Source organism: Mirounga leonina, unplaced genomic scaffold (genome assembly GCF_011800145.1).
Source record: "Mirounga leonina isolate KUSES-001 unplaced genomic scaffold, KU_Mleo_1.0 Mir_101664, whole genome shotgun sequence".
Taxonomy (NCBI): Eukaryota; Metazoa; Chordata; class Mammalia; order Carnivora; family Phocidae; genus Mirounga; species Mirounga leonina.
This window is the reverse complement of record NW_023270175.1, coordinates 4,152,865-4,166,250: the sequence shown is the minus strand read 5'-3', so window position 1 is coordinate 4,166,250 and position 13,386 is coordinate 4,152,865. Positions and strand designations below refer to the sequence as shown.

The 13,386-nt window shown below is 40.8% G+C and overlaps 1 protein-coding gene across 1 annotated transcript in view; it reads right to left on the bottom strand.

Annotated features, from left to right (window-relative positions):
• The window catches only part of PAK3 (p21 (RAC1) activated kinase 3), a 120,172-nt gene that overhangs the window by 62,111 nt on the left and 44,675 nt on the right, over positions 1-13,386 (bottom strand). Inside the window, exons 7-10 of the mRNA XM_035007312.1 lie at positions 13,282-13,382; positions 9,053-9,097; positions 7,778-7,931; positions 5,905-5,942 (exon numbers count right to left, since the gene is read on the bottom strand). Coding sequence (XP_034863203.1) covers positions 5,905-5,942; positions 7,778-7,931; positions 9,053-9,097; positions 13,282-13,382 — 338 coding nt within the window. The remainder of the gene's footprint in view (positions 1-5,904; positions 5,943-7,777; positions 7,932-9,052; positions 9,098-13,281; positions 13,383-13,386) is intronic.

Below are 13,386 nucleotides of genomic sequence, written 5' to 3'. Positions count from 1 at the left end.
CTCAGTCAGTTAAGTGTCTGCCTTCAGCTCAGGTCATGATCCCGGGGTCCTGGGATTGAGCCCCGTGTCAGGCTCCCTGCTCAGCAGGGAGTCTGCTTCTCCCTCTCTCTCTGCCCCTGCTCCTGCTCTCTCTCTCTCTCATGTGTGCACTCTCACTCTCTAATAAATAAGTAAAATCTTAAAATCAAATCAAATCAAATCACATAGCCGTGCTCTAAAACCCTATAAATGTTCTCCCCTAACATCCCCGTTCCAAGATACTGCTAAAACTCTATAAAGGGAGGGCTCTTCCTTGCTGCTAGAGTTTAATAAACAGCTTTGCTTATTAACAGATTTTTCTGGTGTTCTTTTTGGGAGTCACAGGTATAATGTCGCTACACTCTTCCTTCTAGGCTGAGAATGACTATGTCTGTTTAAACTTGAAAATAATATAGATAGGTACTCCGTTTCCTCTTCAGATGATAACCGGAGGGGAGGTGTGTGGGGGGTTGGGTGAAATAGGGGATAGGGATTTAGGAAGGCAACTGTCGTGATGAGTGTCTGGTGGCATATGGAAGTGTTGAATCACTACATTGTACATCTGAAACTCATATTAATTACACTGTATGTTAACTGGAATTAAACCAGCAAGTAAAGAATATTTTTGTCTTACTGAAAATTTGTGATACTCTTCTTGTGCCACACAATGGGGCAAGGGAGGTAATTCTTTACTTGAGCGGGGTCCTGGAGTCTTTTAGAACTCTCCAGAAGGATACAGGTAGGTATGTGCTTTTCCATATAATTTCAAGGGTTCAGAGATCTCATAAAGCCCATCCGTATGGACTCTAAGTTATAAACTCTGCTCTAGAGCATACACTAGCTAGAGGAACTACCTTAGGAAACTCTTCTTTCTTTGAGCTTCCTTGTTAAAGGCCAAAGGAATTAGAAGTAAGGACCTTGGAGGCTCCAGATCATGCGAAGTGTGGTCTATGGGCCACTTTTGGTGCTTGTTTAAGATGCAGATTTCAGGGTTCCATTCCATTTTGACTTGTGCCTTCTCCAGGCAGTTCTGATACACACTGAAGTAAAGGGACCACTAATCTAGATGAACAAAGCAAACCAGTACTTCGAATCGAAAGCTCAATCTGTGTCAACTGTATACCCAGGTTCTCTGGGCACAAATCATGATGTGTTCATAGTATTGTTGCTACCTTCCACTCAAAATACTAGTCCAGGACTCTAAATGCATTACTTTACTCTCAATGGTCCAATACAAATATAAAATTTTAGAGTAGCCTTAAATTTAAGAGTAGGTCCCTGAACAGTATTTAGTGTTTAATACACTCATATCAAAGAAGCTACCACAAGTGAGCAGTAAAGCAGATGTCATAGGACTATGGGAGGTATTGCTGAATTCAATATTAATGACGTAGTCACTCATTTAAAATATTTAGTGGCCACAACACTGCTTCTATGGTAATTCCCACCCAGGCTATTAGAGGATGCCAAAACTGGTGATCAGTTTAGGCTAGGTCTATAAGGGATTGTCCAATCCCATTAAATCAGATCTTACAGGATAGCTAGCTGGGTCTACTTGGGAGTGTTTCTAATGCAAGAAAGCATAAGCACCATCAAGGCAATCTCCCTCTGGAACCATAAGGAGAGCACGGGGTGCTCTCAATTCCCCATTCCTAAGTAGCTGAGTCCCACTGAAGGGATCCAATCTAAACTTAAGGGTTTAATCCAGTCCATTTGATCAATAGAAACCCAGCCTCAGTTAAGCAGTTTATTAGTATCTCCACCTGGGAGTCCTGCCAGCCCTTCAAACTCCAAACTGTCCAGTAGGAAACTCAGCATCTGCTCATGGAAATTTGTAACTCCCGAAGGATGGCATCCTCACCCTTTTGGCTACCCTTGTATCATTTGAAGCCTGCAGTCACCTTTGACCTTGACCTTTCCTCCAACATCCAATCAATAACCTAAACATTTGAACCTCATCTCCATTCCTGCTGCCACCATCTCCCCTAGGCCCTCGTTACCTACGGCTTGGATGCTTGCGCAACTCCTCCAACTGGTCTCCCCTTCATCCAGCCTCACCCTCCGCCCTTAATTCACTCTGGACATTTGCTGTTAGGTAACTGTTCCCAAAGCATAAGCTTTCATTGCCTAATTCTCCTGTTCCAAAAAACTCCAAGGGCTTCCCAATGTATACCGGAAAAGGCCAGATTTCTTTTTTTCTTTCTTTTTTTTAATTTAAAGTTTACTTAGTTAACATACCGTGCAATATTGGTTTCCAGAGTAGAATTTAGTGATTCATCACTTACACACAACACCCAGTGCTCATCACGACAAATGCCCTCCTTAATACTCTTCACCCCTCTAGCCTATCCCCCGCCACCTCCCTCCATCAACCCTCAGTTTGTTTTCTACCGTTAAGAGTCTCTTATGGTTGGTTTCCCTTTCTCCCTTTCCCTGCCCCCTTCCCATATGTTCATCTGTTTTGTTTCTTAAATTCCACATATGAGTGAGATAATATGATATTTGTCTTTCTCGGACTTATTTCACTTAGCATAACACACTCTAGCTCCATCCACATTGTTGCAAATAGACCAGATTTCTTGGAATACCATTTTTTTTTAAAGATTTTATTTATTTATTTGACAGAGAGAGACACAGCGAGAGAGGGAACACAAGCAGGGGGAGTAGAAGAGGGAGAAGCAGGCTTCTTGCAGAGCAGGGAGCCCGATGCGGGGCTCGATCCCAGGACCCTGGGATCATGACCTGAGCTGAAGGCAGACGCTTAACAACTGAGCCACCCAGGCGCCCCGAAATACCATTTTTTTTTAAAGATTTTATTTATTTATTCATGAGAGACAGAGAGAGAGAGAGGCAGAGGGAGAAGCAGGCTCCCAAGGAGCAGGGAGCCTGATGTGGGACTCGATCCCAGGACCCTGGGATCATGACCTGAGCCGAAGGCAGACGCTTAACCATCTGAGCCACCCAGGCGCCCCTCTTGGAATACCATTTAAGGGCCGCTATGATTTGGCTCCAACTTAATGTTCAAGGCTTAATTCCTATGATTCCTTTTCTTGCATCTGTCTTCATTCAAAACCACACCATTTTGTCCCCATGCTCTCCTCACTATTGTGCCCTTTCTTATGTTTTTCCTTTTGCTTAGAATGCCCTTTTCCATCTATTCCAGATCCAAATCCCCTCGGACGTTCATGATCTAGCTCAAATGCGACCTGTTTTATGAAGCATTTTCCAACTCAACATTCAACAAATATGTACCAAGTACCAACTTTGCACCAGGCACTGAGCTTTAAGCCCTCCGAGACAAGAGCCTGCTTCCTTTTTCCTACCCAGCTGAAAGTAATCTCTTTTCTCTGAGTTCTCATAGCAAATGGACATATTTTATGTTATGTAACATAGTCCATATTGTACTGTGTTTCTTGATGTGCATACTTCTCTTCCCTTACCAGAATGAGCTCCAGATTTCCTAGTGCTTGTAAGGAGGCACTCGATAAATATATGTGAAAAAAGTAAATATCCAGTTGTTTTATCTCCAAACAGTGAGAACATCATTTTTTTTCTGATTTGGTGGAATATTTTGATCATTATGTAGATTTAGTTTGAATTCCACAAGCAAAACCAGTAGAAGCACGTTCAAAAGAAAGGGACAGCATTTCAGGAGATATAAACTGTTGACAAAAATAAAAACCAATCTACCGACCACCCTAACAGGTTAGCGTTTAAAATAACTGACCTACCTACCTAAAAAAAAATACTATTTCTTTGCCAGAATACCCAGCTTGTATTTATTATATCATAATGATATTAAGTAAATCAAGGGAGGAAAGGTAAGTATTCATCATGGAAGGCTGGAATTTTTGCTTTAGCTTACATTTAATAAACATATAGCATGTGCTAGGTAGTATACTAAGTATATTACATGCATTATCACATTCATTACTCATAAAATAAGACTAAATACCTATGTCCAGAGCCTTCATTCTTTTTTTATTTTTATATTTAATTGTGGTAAAATATACATGACATACAAGTTACCATCTTAGCCATTTTAAATGTACAGCTGAGTAGTGCTAAGTATATTCACACTGTTGTGCAAACAATCTCCAGAACTCTTTTCATCTTGCAAAAATAGAATTCAGTATACAGAGTATTCTATATCTCCTATGAGTAGAATCATACAGCATTTGTCTTTTCATGACTGGATTATTTCACTTGGCATAATGTCCTCAAGGTTCATCCATGTGGTAGCATGTGTCAATGGTCAGAATGTCCTTCCTTTTTTTTTTTTTTTTTTTTTTTTTTTAAAGTAGGCTCCATGCTCAGCGTGGAGCCCAACATGGGGCTTGACGTCACGACCCTGAGATCAAGACCTGAGCTGAGATCAAGACCTGAGCCAATATCAGGAGTCGGACGCCCAACAGACTAAGCAACCCAGGTGCCCCAGAATGTCCTTTCTTCTTAAGGCTGAATAATATTCCATGGCATGGATATACCACATTGATTTATCCATTTGTCTGTTGATGGGCACATGGGTTGCTCCCACCTTTTGTATATTGTGAATAATGCTGCTATGAACATGGGTGTATAAAAATCTGTTTGAAAACCTGCTGTCAATTCTTTTGGGTATCAATCCAGATGTGGGATTGCTGGATCACATGGTAATTCTATTTTTAATTTTTGAGGAACTGCCACACTATTTCATAGCCTTTACTCATTACCACTAATGATCTACTGCTATCACACTTGTCACCCAGGGTGACATCAAGCGGGCCAGCATCTGTCCTCTATAAAAGGTTGATTATCCAGGACTCTATGAATCAACAGGAAACTCTCACTAATGCTAATTATTTTAAAATAAAACCACACAAAGTAAGCCTTGTCTAAGACAATTGTCTATCTAATGCCTATGGGTATTCTTGCAGATACTCCATCATTTCTAAGAACTTTGAACCAGGTTACTTATTTTCTAGTCACTTCTCTGATCAGACTATCTATGTGAGTTTGGGCAAAGCTCCCCCACTGCATCTCAGTTTATTGGAACAGGTGACGCTCAGAGGTATAATGGTATGACCTCAGATGAGTTATTTTACCTCTCTGAACCTCACCTATAAAATGGAGACAATGGTAAGACTTCCCTCATCTGGTTGCAAGAAAGGTTAAGTGAATGTAAAATGTTATCATCCCAGTGCCTGGCACATTTTAAGTGTTGAGTAAAGAGAAGTCACTATCAAGATGATTATTATTTTCATGATTCTTTGTGTAAGAGAAATAGAAACATTTATCTACATAAAGATTTATACATGCATGTTCATAGTAGCGTTATCTACAAGAGCCAAAAACTGTCAATGGTCTGGAGATCCTTCAATGGGTAAATTATTAAACAAACAGTGGTACATCCATACCATGGAATACTACTTTGCAAGAAAAAGGAACAAACTACTGATAACACACAACTTGGATGAACCCTAAGAGCACTATGCTGAGTGAAAAAAGCCAATCCCCAAAGGTCATATACTATATTATTTTGTGTACATGAAATGTCTAGAAAGACAAATCCCATAATACCAGATCAGTGACTGCCTGGGGCTAGGGTGGAATGGGGAATAGCTGTAAGCAGGTATAAGGGATCTTAGGAGGTGATGAAAGTATTCTAAAGCTGGATCGTGGCAATGGTAGCGCTGGTATATACATTTACCTGAACTCATCAAACTATACACTTAAAAATGGGTGAATTTTATAGATTTAAATTATACCTTTAAAAGACTGGGATTTTTTTTGTTTTTTTTTGTTTTTTTAAAGAGACTCTCTATCTAAACTGAATCTATGTGATGGTATTCTGTTGGACTGCCAGAAACCCTGATCACTCCAAACCATTTTCAATTTTTCACTTACCGAGGGATGGGCTGCTATGTATCCGTGTGCACTTTTATCTGGAAAGTAAAGATAAAGATGTCACCTTTATTTCATGAAGCCTGCCTCACTTAGAGACGTTAATAAAAAATTAACCTGCATGCCTTTGACCAGAAGGAAATTCTCCAGTTCAGTACTGAATAGATACTATGACACATGACATCATTGTTCTGAAAATAGCTCACACCCTTGCCCCCTCACATGTCATTTTATAGATCTTAATGAAGGCCTCCAGCAAATCTCATCTATATGGAGGAATATCAAGATCAGCTACTCCTTTTTTTTTTTTAAGATTTTATTTATTTGAGAGAGAGTGCACGCGAGTGCGAACGTGTGTGCAAGCAGGGGGAGGGGCAGAGGGAGAGGGAGAGAGAACCCTCAAGCAGACTCCCCGCTGAGCACAGAACCCAGTGCAGGGCTCGATCCCAGGACCTTGAGATTGTGACCTGAGCCAAAATCAAGAGTTGGATGCTTAACCAACTGAGTCACCCAGGTGCCCCAAGATTACCTGCTCTTAGTTGGTATGAGTCTATACACCTATATCCAGAATTTCTCCCCTACTTCCTCCCTCCCTCCCTCCACCTCCACCCTCCCTTTCACCCTGCCTTCCTTCCTTTCTCTTTCTCCTTCCCCCCACCTCCTCCCACCCTATTCCTCGGTCTCCAACACTAGAGCATCCATGGAGTGTCTGGTGAGTTTTACTCAGCTCAGAGAAATACTGGAATGAAACACTTTTGGTTTTGGTCGCCTGTGGTTCTCCAGTGAACCTGGAGGACAGTTCTAGACTTCCTCACATTAATTAAGCACTGTTTGAAGTGTCACTAGGATCTCTGAGACATTTCACTCTATGTGGAAGACTAAATATCATAAAACCTCTCCTTGCTGGCTTTTTTTCTTTTTGGTTTTCTGCCCTGAAGAATAGCAGTTAAGCTATCTTCTCAGTTAAAAACGTCCCGTGGAGCCGTGAATTACTATACGCCTTAAGTTTGGGCTTTGACATGTCTTATGACCAAATGAGACACTCCTCCCCTTCCAAGTGTCCCCTTGCACCATCCTTGAAGATATTTCAAGCCTGTCCTATGTTAAAACCAATGCCGAGAGGTAGGGGCTCTTTACAGCTGGGCCACTAATGATAGGATGTTCTTCTCTTTTTAGATGTTAAATAATAAGTTGTTCTAGAGAGGCACCCCAGATCATCTTTCTTGAGAAAGATTTTGAAATGCAAAAATATTGTCTGGCACATATTTTTCAGTTGCTTATAGTGCAAATGTGAACCTCAAAGCTTCAAACAAAGGCTGGATCTACGTGCTAGAAACTGAAGTCAAGATTTGGCAGGAACACGGCCATTTCGATTTCTTATAAATAGCCAGACATGATTTCTTTTTTTAAGCCTGATTTTGAGGTTGGATCAAAATAGCCTGGCAACCACAAAATGCATGCTGTATCATCAGGGTCCAATTCAATGAATTGGAGGGATAAAAAAACTTCAGGAGACCATGGCTGGATCCATACACCTCTTATCTCATGGACACATCACAAGGCCTGATCCTACGTGACTAAGTGTCGTCTTCATGCCAGTGCAGAGACCAAACATTTGTGATTGCTGATTCAAACTGACAACTGCTGCTTCACTGAGCAATTAATTACCCCTACTTGAGTTCTAAAAACAACCAAGTGGTAAACCTCCTCATATCAACTTCACCTTCCAACCCATCTTTCGATTTACTGCCTTTGAAGTCATTTGGAGAAGGCACTAGAACTGGCTTCAGATGCCCTACAGGCATTCTGTTCTAATCCTGAGGCTCTGAGATGGGAATTCCTTGTTCTCTCTTTGATACCTTGGATTTCCTCTTACCTCCTGACGTAAAGCTCATGTATTTCTGGTTGTTGACCGTTTCTTTGGAATCGTAGAATTTGAGAACATCCAGGACGGCTTGTGGGTTCTTCTTCTGTTCCAGTTTTGTTATGTTGGAGGTTTGGAGTAAGCGTGCCCACTGCTCAGGGATTCCCTGTGGACAACCAGAGGGAGAGAATGGCAGCTCAGAACATTCAGCAGCTGCATTTTTATGTTCCAGTAAAGTTCTTCACCAAGAAGCCCATGCTACCTGTAGGATTACACTTGGGAAACTGAAGTGACACTCTAGATTTAAAGTTAGTAACTTAATAATGCAATCATTCTCTTCTCTAATTAAAACACATAGGTAAAACTAGGATCCAACTTAAAAAGGGTGGGTGGGAGTATGACTGTGATAGAAAAAAAAAGCGCATGAAAATCACCTCCATATTAATTCTGCTCATCCATGAAATGATGTTTACGGCTTAGCTTGTATTTTCTGGCGACTCAGGGCAGACATAGCAAGACTTCTCTAAATTTGTGCACAGTATAGTATAGTGCAGATCAATGGATTTTATATGACTGGAATCACATAAGCTGTTTCTGGGCATGTCGTAATCGGAAGATCTTTCTGAACAGAAGAAAAGCCTCACCTTTGGGCAGTTTACGCTTTGTGATTACAAAATGTAATTTGGGGGGGTGCTCTAGGGCTTTAATACAGAGGGGGATTGAGAGGAGGCAAAAATAGAATAGTGGAGGAGCAACACCACGGAGGTGCTAAATAGTTTCTCCTCTCCTCCCTCCATGCCCTCCTCCCCACTTTGTTCGTTGGCCACATGGAACCTGGGGACTGTGACGCACGTGCCAAAGCCTCGTGAGAATTGGCAATACTCTAAAGCATTTAGAGCAGACAGGAGGGAGCGTTTGGAAATCTAACCTGGGACAATTGCACCAATTACGCTGAAAGGTTAGTTTCGCGTTGAGCGTTTAGCATTCTTTCCTATATGTCCAGCCTACAGATGTCCCCATTTCGTAATTGTCCAGCCTCCAAAGGCAGCTTGGAGCAAGAGACAGACACATCGTTCCTGCAGTGCATCTAGACACAATTTATGTGGCCTTGCCCTCTGAAGTCTCGGCAAAACAATGTGTGACGTGGGCCTCCAGAGTTTGGGAATGACAACAAAAAAGTGAGATAAGCCAAGCAACAACTCTACTGCACACACATGAACCTGCTGCAGTGCTATGACATCTCAAAGAAGCACTTTGATGCAAGCTTCTTTTGGGCCTGTGACGCACCTCTGGGAGCTTCCCTGGGCACATCTGTGAGCCATAGAGATCTGGCTGTAATGGACGTAAATAAAGAAAGAAAAGAAAGTTAAAACAGAATGTGGGACAACTTAGAAGGTGGGAGGAGATGAAACCAATGGGTCTGAATGGGGGGGTCATCCCTTCTCAAGTGGGGAGGTTATGAAAATCGAGAGGTCTTAACTCCATCAGGGGCAGGACAGGCTAGGACAACAGATTTCAGGAAACAGAGGAAAAAAAGACAACGTTCTCAAGTTGGGACGCGTAATTCCACTTGGGGCCAGATGCTTCCTCCATAAGTACACAATAGTAAGAATTACTGTTAAAGGACCGGAGAAATTACCAGAAGGCAGAAACATGACTTTGGAGGGAAGAAGGATGGCATCATGAAAAGCTCTAATGATAATTTGTAAGTCTGTATTTACAACCAGGTGATCACAGGTAGCCGATGGCCATGTGATGAACTTACAAATTTCAGTTCTCAATTCTGGTTAACCATTTCTGGTTTCAGCGTGGAAGTGTCTGTGTGGCTAAAATGGACAGGATGGCGACATGGGGATGCTAAATTTAACTGCATTCTCATTGATGCGACTCTTCTGCACGTTGCAGTGAGAAAGTCGTGACTGGTTTAGGGAAAACTAGATTAAGGATTTCCCACACAGCCAGACTCTACCTTTGAGTTTCTTTAGACCAGGGAAAGGGAAACCGTTTCATTTCAAACCATATATGAACAATTTCCATTTTAATACTGCAGTTCGGAAGTCCTGGCTTCCCACAGAATAAGATCGGATATAAGGTAATGGCTTTATCTAAATAAAGAGATTGTCTCCAAAGCTACAGAAACATGCTTCAACCCAACTGGTTTGATTTGGGATACAGGTCTTTGATTCCTGGCATTTGGGGTTACTCCAAGCACAGTGAAACGACACTTTGACATGCATTAATCACGCAATTCGATGCTAAAGCCTTAAGCCACATATTTGAACTCAGGAGCCCATGCATGATCCCAGTTCTGATTCTAAGTGCAATTAATAGCATTTGGTTAATACTGTCATGGCCAAAGGAGTTATTAAGTGTTATAAAACCAGGTATGCATTGCACATAACCACTAGGGCAGACATCACTGGCATGATCATTACCGTAATTATTAGAATATTTGCAATTATTATACATTCTGATGGCACCTCTAAACTTTTGTGATAAATAAATGTCTCGTGATCACTAGACAGCAGGAAAACATGCTGTCAATTGCAGAAGATCCTTCAGACAACTATACTTACCATATGACTACCCTGCTGACATAATTTCTTGTTTCTTTGAGAAGTTGAGATAAACTAGTCGATCAATGAGACCTGACACTTAAATTTGAACGTACGCCACAAAGGCACATCATCAGATGGCCATCTCATTACTCCAGATTGAGGTACAAATCCCAAAAGTTAAGACAGCTAATGGAGACCTAGAAGTATGAGCATCAGAAGCAGGAGCACATATCAATGCCTGACCACGGGTACAATAACAACCAGATGTACAACAAGCTGGGGATTGTCCGGTGTAGCCCAGGAGAATGGCAGCATGATACAACAGGCCAAGCATTTATCTTATCATAAGAAATGATCATGTATATCACTCATACCATTCTTCCCTCTGATTGACTTGAAGCGACCGTCACAGGTCTAGAAGTCTGGAAGGGGGAGTTCTGAAGTATTTGGGACAAAAATGGCAATATAAAGGGTAAGGACTTTTCATAGTTTAGTACCCCAAATCTCACCTCCCAACCTAATTTGAATCTCAAGGTCCAAACGTATAACCAGGTGTACAAGGTTATATGGGCCAACTAGCCATAGGACAATCACCAAAGGGCACACCAAATTGGAGTCCAAATATTCACAGTGACAGGCCCTTGGAAGACAACTGAACAAGACAGTTCAACAAATTGCTCAAAATTCAATCTAAACAACAGCAATAATCACATTTGGTAATATGTCCCTCCCCCTCTGCGCACGCACACACACAATACATTAGTGGCACCGTGGCAAATAGGACCCAATTTAAATGCTACCAACAAAATGATTTTAAAAGCTTATTTTCATTTGGCATTTTTAAAAGTTAGTAAATGCAAACCAAAGGTGAAAAGAGTTAAAAAGTGCACAATTTGGCATCTTTAAATATAATGTGTGGACAAGTAGTTTCAAAAGACCACCAAGAGGACAATAAATGCACCAGATTTCCAAATTTAGCCTGTGTCTGTCTGTATATTCAAACAACTGCCTGCATCCAAACAGCTGCTTTATTTTAAATTGGGTGTGGTGGAGGCGGGGGTGGGGGTGGGGCAGGTTTTGGTTTGGTTGGGTTCAGTTGCATCAAACTGTTGGTCACAATTGGAAAGAGTGCCCATCACATATCCCACCCCCAGCCCTCTCTGGTGGGTTTTTTGGGTTCTAACCGATGGCCAAGTGAAAATGCAGTCAGCAAGATGATGGTGATTCTCTTTTTTTCATTTCCATTCAGAACGCCAAAAGAACAAAGAAAGAGCTCAAGATATATTGTATTATAAGATGTCAAGCAAGTTGGAAAGAGCGGAAAATATTTTTTAAAAATTGGAAAGGAACCAGAATGTCACATGAGAATAGTGGAGGAGAGAGCTTTCACATCAGACCAAAAGGAAGGAAAAAGAAAACGTGGCATGACAGCAGTAAAACATAAGAGAAGTTAAAGCAGAAGAAAAGCACATAGAAAACAAAAAAGGTCACAACTGCAAGCATAACATTCTTAAAATAAAAACAGGGAAGAGTTATTAGACCACATTTATAAAGTTGAAGTGCTTTGACTGTTTCAAATGTCAAAAAAGTCCTAACATCTTTGTTCAGATTATAAAAATCATTATTATTATTATTATTTTTGGTGGTGACAGCAGTCAAGGCCATTTGAATAATGTTTCTGACTTCATGGATGAAATTGGTTAAATCCTACCACTGTCTCAACTTTATTAACATCAGTATTTCTTTACGTTCTCTTCTGCTTACTACTGAGAGTATAGAAATAATCAGCTCATGTCACTTTACAAGGCCAAGATGTTTACTCCGTTGTGATTTTATTCTCATATTATATACTTCTGGAATTGGGGGGGAAAAAAAGGCAATTTGGCTGTCAATTCAGAGACATGGTTTGCTTCTCCAAATCCAGTCAATTTGTCCCCCGCCCCTTTTTGGTTCACTCAGTCATATGAGTTTACTTACTAACCGTCAAGTTACAAAACAGAAAATTTAATTATTCAACATCTAAAATTATCTCTGGTTTTAGAACCCAAGAATCAGTGGTGATGATATTATAAAAGATTTTTCTTCTGAATGCATTCAAAATTACTCATCATCTCAGAATGTACATTTTTACTGAGATCCTTACTAGTATGGAAAAAGATAGTTGATCCTCCTGGGGACATATTTTTAGCCACATCTTTTCCTTCATCCATCTAAAAACAAAGATGCCAGATCTTTTAAAAAAAAAACAACAAAGTACAAAATGACTGAGATCTTGAGCTATTTGAGCACTACAAATATCCAAAGAAAGGCTGACTCTATAGCTATGGTCTTTCTGGAGAATTCGTATTGGTATTTATTGTGGATTGTATATGTGTAAAGCACATAACCACTAAAGCACACATGATATATTCATAGTCTTCCTGAAACATGGGGTTTGTTGTTTTGAAGGCCTATGAAATATGCCCGTTAATAGGCCTAAAAATAAGCCATGTTCTTGAAATCTAAGGGAAGACCAAGTCAATTGTACAGAGATTTTTGGTTAGTGTGGTTAGCTGATCTGGGTAATCCAGGTTCCAATGTCAAGCCTGAATTATTCAGATGGACTGTATTCACTGGCCAAGTTGAGTCAGTTGATTCTCTGATTCACTTCAAACAATAAAGAACAGGCTCAACAGAGTCTCTCTACCGGGACTACCTCTCCTGTGCCATGGAAAATTCGCATTTTCAATGACACTGAAGACTAACTGCGATCAGACATTTTTATGATGGACAAAATAATTTTGCCAATACTCTTGCCACTCTCTAGTTCCAACGGATTGACTCAGCATAGTCCATCTTCCTTGAAATCATCCAAAGCATCAAGCCTGACATTCTGGGACATGGGCATGTTTTCTTGAAACCTATTTTCACAAAGGAATTTTTTCATGGCTTGCAAAGCACAATAAGGAGCTTACTTACAGTGAACTCCCCGGTGACTGCGTCAAACCCCACATGAATCGTATGTTCAAAGTCTGAAGGAAGAGAGATCTCTGGGCGTTCTTTCTCCTTCTTCTTATTGGCTAA